An 11649-nucleotide genomic window follows, 5' to 3' on the forward strand; every position below is an offset into this window, starting at 1 on the left:
CCTGTCATCCATTTCCAACCTCTGACAGAGGCTGGGGACACCATCCTGGCTAATAGCCATTATGGACCTAACCTCCATGAATTTATCTACTTCTTTTTTGAACCCTGTTAAGTCCTGGTCTTCACCACTTCCTCTGCCTGTGTAATTTGCTGATCTTCTGGAGTCAGGCTGCAAATTTCAAAGGCACCTAAGTGAGGTAGATCACTTACTCCCAGTTGCATTCTGTGGTATGTGGGCACCAGACTCTTGATGCTACATTGAAAACAGCAGCCCCAACATTAACCATTCTCTAGTTATTCCATCAGGCAGCTGTTTGCCTTTCGACAGTGGAAGTAGGGGGCCGTCAAGTGGGACTACGCATCCTATCATATTGCTGCTAAATTCTTGTCTGTATTAATTGGCTTTTGAAAGACTGACAAGGGAAGTGACATGTACCAAAGGATGGGTCAGTGGTTAAGGAGCAGGTCTGAGGCCAGGTCTACACCAGGGGAGAAATGCAATGTAAGGTCTATTAGGCTCTGTCATGATCACCTCATGGAAGGGGGGTGCCAGGGAGCCCCCCTGTTAGGGGCTTTTCAAACATGCTGCTGAGAACAATCTTGGGAGCTGGATTTGGATTGACTAATAGGCCTTCTTCATTAGGGATGTAAAATCCCAGTTCATCAGTTAAACGTTAGTTTGACCTAACGTTTAACTGGTTAACTGACGAAGCGTGATCCTGCGTGGGGGACCGCACCAGCCCACGGGGTGCCCTCTCCCAGCCCTGTGCGGGGCTGGCTGCCAGCCCCTAGGCCCAGCCACCGGCACCCAGCCCCAGCTGTGTGGAGCTGACTGCAGGCTCCTGTCCCTGGTAGGGATGTTAAATATCGGTTAATTGAATAGTCGATTAACCTCATGAATTCTTATCGGTTATTCGACTATCCTGTAGTCCCCGGGGGCAGGGCCAGCAGCCAGTGCTCTCCGGCCTCACGTCTGAGGAGCCCCCTGCCACTCCAGAGGGTGCCAGGCGGGAGCTGGTCTGTGAGCAGAGCCACTTTAAAAACCAACTCCCCTCGCGGACTGGCTGCCTGTCGCCCTGTGCTGTTGCCTCTGATACAGAGGCAGCAGCGCAGGGTGGCAGCAACCCCTGTCTGGGTTGGGTTTGAGCTCCCGGATCCAGAATGAGCCAGAATGGAGCCGGGCTGCCTGCCCACCCAGCTTCTAATACATTCTAAATGCAGACCCACAGCAGGGGTAGGCCCCGGACCTAGCACAAGCCAGGACTGAGCCAGGCTGCTGGCCAATCTGCTAAAAAATGTACTGACAGAGGTGGGGGAGGGAAATGCGTGTAGTCTATAGCATTAACTGTTAAGTAAAGGGTTTTCTTATTGGTTATTGGTTAAGTGTCTGCACTATTACATCCCTAAGCCCCAGACACACAGGGCTGGCAGCTTGCTCCCAGTCATGTGGGGCTAGCTCCCGGCCCTGGGTCTCTGGCTCCAGCTGCTCAGGGTGTGCTGCCGGCTCTCAGCTCCTGGCCCTAGCCACTGAGGGGAGCGGGCTGCTGGCTCTCGGCTACTGGCCCCAGCCACTGTGGGGGCAGGATGCCAGGTCTTGACTCCTGGTCTCAGCCACTCGGGGTGAAGGGGGGGGCGAGTTGTCAGCTCTCAGTTCCTGGCCCCAGCAGCACGGGGCAAGCTGCTGGCTGGCGGCCCCACGCGAGGGCCTGTTGGAGCTGGAGCAACTCTCAGATCAGGGGGGAAATTTGCTCCCCTAGACCCAGTTAACCGGGTTCCCGTTCACACCCCTACTCTGCATCTTTTCTTTCTAAGATCCTGTGAAGAAGAATCTTATTTAAAATACATCGCCTGGGTAGTATATTAATGAATTCAGCTCTGCATTATTTTTCACCCAGGCTGTGTCTACTTTGTCACCCTTTTCCAGAAAAGAGATGCTAATGAGACAAGTCGGAATTGCAAGTGCTGCGGGGAATTTAAATATCCCCCGCGGCATTTGCATGAACATGGCTGCCGCTTTTTTCCGGCTCGGGGCTTTGCCGGAGAAAAGCGCCAGTCTAGATGGGATCTTTCGGAAAATAAAGCCTTTTCCGGAAGATCCCTTATTCCTCTTAAAATCAGGAATAAGGGATCTTCCGGAAAAGGCTTTATTTTCCGAAAGATCCCATCTAGACTGGCGCTTTTCTCCGGCAAAGCCCCGAGCCGGAAAAAAGCGGCAGCCGTGTTCATGCAAATGCCGCGGGGGATATTTAAATTCCCCGCAGCACTTGCAATTCCGACTTGTCTCATTAGCATCCCTTTTCCGGAAAAGGGTGCCAATGTAGACACAGCCCCAGAGTTTTAGTAGCCTGCTCATCAGAGGCACTCAGACACATTTCTTTGCATAAGAGTTACAGGTTCTGAGCACGTAGCTTCTGAGAAATCCTGTTTACAAGCAGAGCAGTGGTAGAGCCAAAAAGATGCCTTTAGCCCTCCCCTGTCTACTCTGAGGTGCAATCCTCGCCATATTGAAATCACTGGGAGTTTTGCCCTTTACTTCAGGGGGGACCAGGACGACACCCTGAATTTTTGGTAGCAACTGAGCACTGGGTTGCTCCTTCAGACAAGCCACCTCAGAGAGCAAGGGAGACTCCAGACCTTCAGTCTTCAGGGTGGGGGCTCTGGAGAAATAGGGCTGGTGCTTCTGCTTGGCAGCCGTTCACATGGATGGGGCCTGGAGCTTCTACAAACAGATGTGTGGGGGATGGGAAGAGTCGGTCTCCTCCTGTTAAGGTTTGTGCCTTGGACAGCTCATGAGCGTCCACCTAAAGAGGCTGATGCTGGACAGTGAACATACCCCAGCCTTGTCTTGCAGCATGCAGCCAGATTTGGGCCAGGCCACCTCTATGTTTAGAGGTGGAAAAGCCCAATTATCTACCTTTTCTTTTCCTCCTCCGCGCCCCTCCCCGCCGCCGCCCCTGGTTTAAAGTTGTAGAGTTACAACTCAAGTTAAACTCTCACAAAGCCGCTTCATTCAAAGGCTGTTAATGGGAGGGAAAGCCCATTCCACTCCAGTGTAATTTGAGAATGAAAAGAACTGGGGCTGTAGGCCTGTGCTTTAAATCCGGTGCCTTAATAGAGTCTCTGAAGCAAAATAATGGCATCACTCTGTGTGTGAGTTAATCAGACTTGATGGCATGAAGGCAGCAAGGTCAAGAGGCCACGGTCTTGTGATATATTGTCAGGGAGCTTAATGCAGGGTACAGAACAAGGCTGGCTCAACGCAGAGCTTCGTGCCGGGTTTGTAACTCTGAGACCCTGGCCCGGAACAAAAATGTTAGGCCTATTTTATACAGAAGTGGCCGACTTAGCTTGGTTATGAAAAGACCAGCCTCCCTCCTCCCCCGCCCCCCATGCAGTAACAAATGAAGTAATTGTTTTCTTTATGTCGTGTTGGCTTATTTGGTTAAGCGCGGCACTTGTCGCTAAGCACAGTTTTGCCAACGGAGTAAACCATTTAGCACTAAACCAATTGGAAGCAGAAAAATCGTAGTCCAAAGTGCACCTCCATAAAAAAGATTACTGTCAGCGAAGGAAAATATGCAAAGCTCACTTTTCCGGGGGGTGGAATGTGTGCATGTCATGAGTGTTTTGAATGCTGAGAGCTCTGTGACGGGGGAGCACGTATGCTGTGCATTATTAGTAGCCGGAAGATATAAGCTAAATCTAATGGCATTGCAGCTGAAGAATGGAGACCCTGGATGAAGAATCTATTTATTATTCAGTCATCCTTGAAATCAGAGCCGATTTTTTTGGTGGGGGGAAGTCTGTATTCATCAGGTCCATGCATTTGGAAAGAGCTTGGTTCACCTTTTAGGGACCCTTTTAAGAGATGTGAATTCTGTTATGGTTTCAAGAGGCCCTGTAAATAATAATAAGCGTGAATTTTAAACTCGCCTCTCACTTCCCAGAACCTCCATTCTTCACTGAATGTGGCTCACAGAAAGAGGAGGCTTCTTGTTGGTGGGAAGATCAGCCAGTCAAGGTTGCACACATACACTTGTGTAGTTTATGGAAAATATTCTACCGTTGCCATGGAAGTGGGCCTTTCATTTCTTATTCTCATTAGAGTGACACCAGAGCCTTTACCAAAATTGTTAGCTAGGAGAAATCATCCAAACTATAGTTGCATTCAGATCCTTTACCTTGAAAGGTAGTAACATTTCAAGGGTATATCCATGCATTACGTGTCAACATGAGTTTCCCTTTGAAAACAAAGGTACGTTGGTGTACATGTTTGGTGACTAAGATCAAGTAGCCCTGACTGAAGTAATTTCTGTTTTCAAAAGTTAGTTGGAAAACATTTCACAGATATTTTGTGTCCTTTGGTGTCCTGGATTGTCAACGGAGATGATTAATGTTTAAGTCAATGTGATAGAAATGTAGCCGTGTTAGTCTGGTGTAGCTGAAGCAAAATACAGGACTATGTAGCACTTTAAAGACTAACAAGATGGTTTATTAGATGATGAGCCTTCGTGGGCCAGACTATTTGATCTGAGGAAGTGGGTCTGGCCCACGAAAGCTCATCATCTAATAAACCATCTTGTTAGTCTTTAAAGTGCTACATAGTCCTGTATTTTGCTTAAGTCAATGTGGGCGCTTACTGCCTGGTGTTCTGATAAAATACTTCCCTCTGCCTCTGACAACAGGTGTAACATGAAGGAACTTGCATTGGTTCTCTTAGCACTTGAGGAACAGTACAGTGGTCCAGCTGTGTGTGACATTTACTGTGATCACGAGATGGGAGACAGTGTACAATATGGAATAGCACGTGCACCATAGTGGCCAGACCAAGTATGCAGTAGAATTTATATGAATCGGGTGTTGGATGAGCAGTAGGTATGTAAACGGGTAACTGGTTAACTGGTAAGCTCTGGGATTTTAGCAAATCCACCTTACTGGGTGATGCCTACTGGTAACTGGTTAACCCGCACCCAGATTGGTCAGAGCTGCTTGTGGTGCGGTGGATCCAGCTGGAGCACCACCTCCCTATGGCGGGCCAGTTAAACGTATCATTTTAAATGGGATTTTACTCACCCGCTAAGAGTTTGCACAACCTGTTCCATTTTTATTTTGTGACTCTTGACCCTCCACTCTGGCCCCTTTGATTTGTATCCTCCTCCTGCTAAGTCTTGTCTTTTGGACTGCAAACACTTTGGGACAGAGATTGTTGTTTGCAGGAGCAGCCCAAAGCCCCTGCCTGCAGAGCCGTCAATGGACTGACGTCATTGGGGGCGCCCGGGGTAGCAACGCCTTAGACAGTGACCGAGTCCCCCATAGCCACGGTCCGCCCCTGTTTGTTTGTATGTTTGCACAGCACCGAGCACAAAAAGGTCCAGCCTGCTTGTGGCTTTTAGACATGCTGCCAGTGAGAAAGAGGAAGTGGTATGTGTTTTGGCAAGTCGCTTGGGATAGTTTGATGGTAGTGTTGCCAGGTGTCCGGTATTGACCCGGACAGTCCGGTATTTTTGCCTCCTTTCCAGTAGAAAAAATTCAGAAAATACCAGACATCTAAAATGTCCGGTATTTTCTGATATTTTCCCAGCCAGGAGGCGAAAATCCCACGTGCTTACCTGGTTCTGCAGGGCAGCTGTCTGGCCCAGAGCAGGAAGACAAGATGGTGGACAGCCGCCAACAGCCTGTTAGGGCCAAAAAGCCTCAAACGCGTTTCTGAAGGGGGTCTTTATTATTAATTATTATTATTTATATATATATATATATTTATATATATATTTTTTGCTTAATGCTCAGGGTCCTTTTTTTTCCTCAACAATTTTGGTCTCCTCCTCTTCTGTTTTTCTCAACAGAATTTTTTCTCCGTTGGTTTTTTTTGGTGGGGGGGGGGTGTTCGGTATTTTTGGTGAAACCATCTGGCAACCCCTTTTGATGGCCCTGGTGTGAGCACAGAGGATTTGCCGTGGAGTCGATTTAGCTTGGGGTTTCTTCCCTTGTGTCATTTTCAAGCCGTGATCGTTATTAAATGGGTTATTTGTGTGTGTATGTGTGAGACTAGAGCTGTCGGTTTGAAGTCAGTCGGTGCTATGTGAGCAACCTTTGAATGTTCCTTTGCTTTTATCCCTCCCACAGATGCCAGTATGTCCCCAGATGCCATTAAGCAGAGCCACTGGTGTAATGTTGCCTACTGGGAACATCGGACTCGCGTGGGACGCCTCTACACAGTGTATGAACAGTCTGTCAGTATATTTTATGACCTACCTCAAGGAAATGGCTTCTGTCTCGGACAGCTAACCCTGGAAAATAGGAGTGAAACTGTTAGAAGGACTCGGAGCAAAATCGGCTATGGGATTTTACTTAGCAAAGAGCCAGACGGGGTATGGGCCTACAATCGCAGTGAGCACCCTATCTTTGTCAACTCCCCCACTCTGGACATTCCCAATTGTAGGACTTTAATAGTGCGCAAAGTGATGCCTGGCTATTCGATCAAGGTGTTTGATTACGAGAAGTCTTGCCTCTTACAACACGCCACGGATCTGGATTATGCAGATGGGCCCTACGACCCAAACAGCGTTCGGATAAGCTTTGCGAAAGGATGGGGGCCGTGTTATTCCAGACAGTTCATCACGTCCTGTCCTTGCTGGTTGGAGATATTACTCAGCAACAGTAGATAACAATCAACCTCTGCCGAAAGAAAGGAAAGAGAAAGAGAGAGAGAGAAACAGACTATCCCAAATATCATCTACCTAGATTTAATATAAAGTTTTATATATTATATGAAAATATATATTATACTTGTAATTATGGAGTCATTTTTACAATGTAATTATTTATGTATGGTGCAATGTGTATATGGACAAAAAAAGGAAAATGCACTTTGGCTTATATAATTCTTACAATACAGATTTTAAAAAATTATACAGCAAAAATAGGAGAAAGCCCTTAATTTTGATGTATGGTTTTTGGAAATATTATTAATACCAGACAAAAAGCTAATACCAGTCACTCATTGATAATAAAGTATTCGCATTAGAGGGTTTTTTATTGTCTTTTTTTTTCCAACGAGGGAAGAACGGTTATTTTTCTGACTTTAAATAGCAGTTTTGAGCCATCTCTCCTCAGGCATTCTGGAGTCAATTTAGATTTTCCCGAGTGCAGATTGCAGGCTCGAATCCAGGCCAATTCACTTAAAAAAAAAACCCAGCTCCTTTCTGACTAGAGGGCTCCAGTTGTCTTCAATGCTTCATACATGAAGGGAGGCCAAGAGCAACGGGGTGGAAAAAAAGATGAAAGAAAATGTGTTTGAAAATGTAGTTTTGCGTGCTGGCTTGTATTCCAGTTGGGAAAACAAGTATGCTGGTTGGGACGTAGTGAAGTCTGCGGGTGTCTTCAGGATGTTAGTGATGAATTGAACAGTTGTGTAACTGCATCAAATATTATCAGTTACACGACTATTCGATAGTCCCTGGGGGCCGGCAACCAATGCGCTCCCAGCCCTGCTCTCCCATGCTGCTTCCTCTGTATCAGAGGCAGCACCAACCCCTGTCCGCAGAGGTCGAGGTCGAGCTCCCCGTGGTCAGAGGCTTGGCCAGCATCCCACAGAGCAGCTTCTGTCCGTGACAAGCCTGGGTCCACTGCAGACAGAGGATGCTCTACAGCAGCCTCCCCTGCCGCACGCTACTTACTGCCTCTGATAGAGGCAGCAGCAGGGCAGGGGTGGGGGCAGAGGTGACTCTGCAGAACGGATGCTTCGGTGGGAGCTGCCTTTTAATCAGGCTGTTCTCCAGCACTGGCTCCTGCCTGCCCCCCTCACTGCCTTTGTGGAAGGCAGCAGGGGGGCAGACAGCTCCGCGGAGACAGCACATGAGGGGAGCCAGCTTCAAAGCCGGCTCTTCCCACCTGCTCCCCCCTCTGCTGCTTGTAGCTATTCAGTCTCTCTCCAGTTCTTAAGTAGAAAAGCCCAAGATTGTAGAAAGCAACTGGGAGTTTTAGAAGCCTCCATTTATGGCAGGGGTGGGGGACCCTTTTTGGGGTCAGAAAAATCAGTCGGGCCGCACACAACTGAGAAACAAAAAAACCCTCTCTCTGACTGAGACACAGAAAGACCCTTCCCACATGCCTCTCACACATCAGAGCTTAGGGGTCCCAGGCTGGTAGATTTTGTGTGCTCCAGCCCTGCAGGGTGCGATGAGGGGAGGTGGGACTGGAGCACCACCATGGGCTCCCCAATGCTGGGTGAAGAGCCCTGAGCCTCAGGCTGGATCCAGGCAAGCCGGGGGCTGGATTCTTAGGTTCCCCGCCCCTGATTTCTGGAATGCACAAGCTGATATTCCGTGAAGCAGCCTGATATTGTGAAAGTTGAAACTGGGCAACAGAGCATAGATCACCTGTCCTGTTTCTTCCCTCTGGGGCACCTGGCATTGGCCACTGCGGGCAGACAGGACACTGGGCTAATAGACTTTTGGGCTGACCCAGTCTGGCCGTGCTTATGTGCCTAAAGTGCTTGAGTACCCATTTGAGAACATCATATGCCTTTTAAATGGCTTCATCGGCACCCAAAAATGGGAACAGCCAAGATCTCCAGTCACTTTTGAAACACTGCTCTGGCACCCTGGAACAGTGGTGTTGGGAAACATTGTACGTCCACTCTTCTACAGGTTGAACCTCTCTAGTCCGGCACCCTCTGGACCTGACCGGTGCCGAACCAGAGAATTTGCTGGACCATGGGAGCTCAATGGTCTAGCAGCATCGCCAATCTTTCCACTGCTCGCTGGGCTCTGAGAAGACATTGAGGGGTAAATTAGAGCTAAATAGCAGCACAGAACGCTGGGCACCAGGACTGGGGGCTGTAAACAAACTTTATGAGACCGCGGGAAACCTGGCCACACCCATAAGTGGACACTGGCTAACTCAAATCATGCCAGACCATGGATGTTTCCGGACCAGAGAGTGCCAGACTAGAAAGGTTCAACCTATAGTCTACATTTTAGCCACTAAACTAAGAGGGCAGACCATTGTTTTGTAATCACATTTGGATTGTGATCAGAAAAGTGATTGGACAAAAGGCCTTTCTGCTTTAGCAGCCCTTGTGAATTCAGGGTGAAATCTGTTAACTTTTTTGATGAGAGATGTGATTTTCCTACATTTTATTCCGTACTCCCAAACCTACTCGGCTGTGGAATAATAGTGGGAAGTTTTCTGTCTCCTGCGTTGTCAGTACAGGTGTTTAATGGCATCCGAGTCTCCCCCATGTTTGTTTTCATACAGCCACAATGTCTGAAGTCCTGTGATCAAGTGAGAGTTTCAGCTTTCATTTAAAAAAAGTTAGTTTCTTGCCCTGACAATTACAGAGAAAAACATGACCCCAGAAAGTCAATATACTAGAAACACGTCAAAAGAACACCACATGTATTATTTTAAAAAAACTGATGAACTGAAGTGAATGCCGTAATTTTGGGGAACCTGGCCCATTATATTTCGTGGCAATAACGAATGAGGATGCATACGCCAGGTGGAGTACTGCTCAGCTCTCAAGTCCCAGGATCAGGCATGCTGCCATACCAACAAAAGATCGGTCAGACGGCCAGACCAATGGTCCATCTAGCCCTGTGTCGTCTCTTCCATCTGTGGCCGGGGACAGATGCTTCAGAGGGAATAAAACGAACAGGCTCATTCATCAAATGATCCATCTCTTCTTGTCTAGCCCCAGCTTCTGGTAGTCAGAGACTTGGGGACACCCAGAACATAAAGTTGCAAATCTGACCATCTCAACTATTGGCCATCAATGGACCTATCCTCCATGACCTTTTCTAATTCATTTTTTATCCAGCTGTACTTTTGGGCTTCACAACATCCCTTGGCAGTGAGTTCCACAGGTTGATTGCATTGTGTGAAGAAGGACTACTTTATGTCTGTTTTAAACCTGCTGCCTAATAATTTCTTGGATAACTCCCTAGATCTTGGGCAAAAGGGTAAAGAGCATTTCCGTATTCACTTTCTACACAGCATTCATTGTATTATAGACCGCTATTGTAGCCTTCCTTAAATCATCTCTTTTCTAAGCTGAAGATTCCCAATTTTTTGCTCTTCCATATCCCTAATAATTTTTGTTGCCTTCCTCTGGAGTTCTTCCAAGTCTAGTACATCCTTTTTGTGACGGTTCAACCAGAACTGCATACAGTACTCAAAAGTCAGGGCGTCCCACATAGTTATACAGTGGTATTATATTTGGGCAATTTAAAAAAAATCTTCTCACTTGTAAAATAAGCAAACTTGATACCAGAGGTATCCCGAAATTGCCATGCACTGTAGACTTACCTTGCTTAGTCTTTCATGTCATGAGAATAATTGCAGTGTTAGGATTCATAAAACTTGTTCTTTTTTAGCTTGTTTGTGTTTAGGGCTTTAGAAGCTGATGGTCCCATTTTAAGCAGAGCACCCAAATTTGCTCACATAGGGTCCAAAAATGGCAGTTTACCAGGAGCCCACAGGAGATTCCATAAAATGATCGGCTACGTCTACACTGGCATGATTTTCCGGAAATGCTTCTAACGGAAAAGTTTTCCGTTAAAAGCATTTTCGGAGAAGCACGTCTAGATTGGCAGGACGCTTTTCCGGAAAAGCGTCCGTGGCCAATCTAGACGCGCTTTTCCGCAAAAAAGCTCCGATCGTCATTTTCGCGATCGGGGCTTTTTTGCGGAAAACACTACTGTGCTGTCTACACTGGCCCTTTTCCGGAACAGTTTTTCGGAAAAAGACTTTTGCCCGAACGGGAGCAGCATAGTTTTTCCGGAAAAGCACTGATGATTTTACATTAGATCGTCAGTGCTTTTCCGGAAATTCAAGCGGCCAGTGTAGACAGCTGGCAAGTTTTTCCGGAAAAGCGGCTGATTTTCCGGAATAACTTGCCAGTGTAGACCCAGCCCTCATGTGTGTGCTACCCCTCACCTTTGATGGAGACCATGTTCTGCCTGTGGGGACTACAAGTCCCAGCAAGCACTTCTGTAGCTCTGACGTACCCAGGTCATAACGATGAAGGTTGCCATCTTGCAGAATTCCATTGCCATCCTCCCACCCTCTCTGTGCTGAAGTGTGACAGTTTCATAGTCTCCCCCCCCCCTTTTTTTTCCTTTTCATACATTTCAATTGTGAGTGGATCTTGATGATATTTGGAAAACACATACTACGCCCAATCATCTTCATGCATGGTGGGGTTCAGTATGCAGTCTTTAGATCTGCCGGCTGGCTGACCGGGCTTTCCTTTACTCCTCCACAGGGGGAGACCAACTGGCCAGTAAGGATGTCAGTGGTTAACTGGCGGCCTGGCCAGGGTGGAGCAGGTCTCGGCCCACAGGGCAGAGGAGTGGGCCTGGCCCAGCCAGAGCAGCCCCCGCCTGTGGTGCAGTGCAACAAGCCCATCCTGGCCCAAGCAGCCTCTTCCTATGGTGGGCCTGAACAGGCTGGAGCAGCCTGCAGTGTGTTAGGCAGGGGACACTCATCCCAACCAGGCTGGAGCAGCCACCCGCTGACCCCCATATAAGTGGTTAAACATGACATATTTCTTCATGCAGCGCAGTCAACCTGTGGAACTCCTTGCCAGAGGATGGTGTGAAGATCAGGGTTCAAAAAAGAACTAAATTCATGGAGGTTGGGTCCATCA

At 47.8% G+C, this 11649-nt stretch overlaps 1 protein-coding gene across 1 annotated transcript in view; it reads left to right on the plus strand.

Moving 5' to 3' along the window:
* The window catches only part of SMAD6 (SMAD family member 6), a 100224-nt gene extending 93202 nt beyond the window's left edge, over positions 1–7022 (plus strand). The window contains exon 4 of the mRNA XM_006132107.3: positions 6123–7022. Within this exon, the coding sequence (XP_006132169.3) occupies positions 6123–6664 (542 nt within the window). The 3' untranslated portion in view covers positions 6665–7022. The remainder of the gene's footprint in view (positions 1–6122) is intronic.
* The last annotated feature ends 4627 nt before the right edge of the window (positions 7023–11649 follow it).

Source organism: Pelodiscus sinensis, chromosome 14 (genome assembly GCF_052426305.1).
Source record: "Pelodiscus sinensis isolate ZL-2025 chromosome 14, ASM5242630v1, whole genome shotgun sequence".
Taxonomy (NCBI): Eukaryota; Metazoa; Chordata; order Testudines; family Trionychidae; genus Pelodiscus; species Pelodiscus sinensis.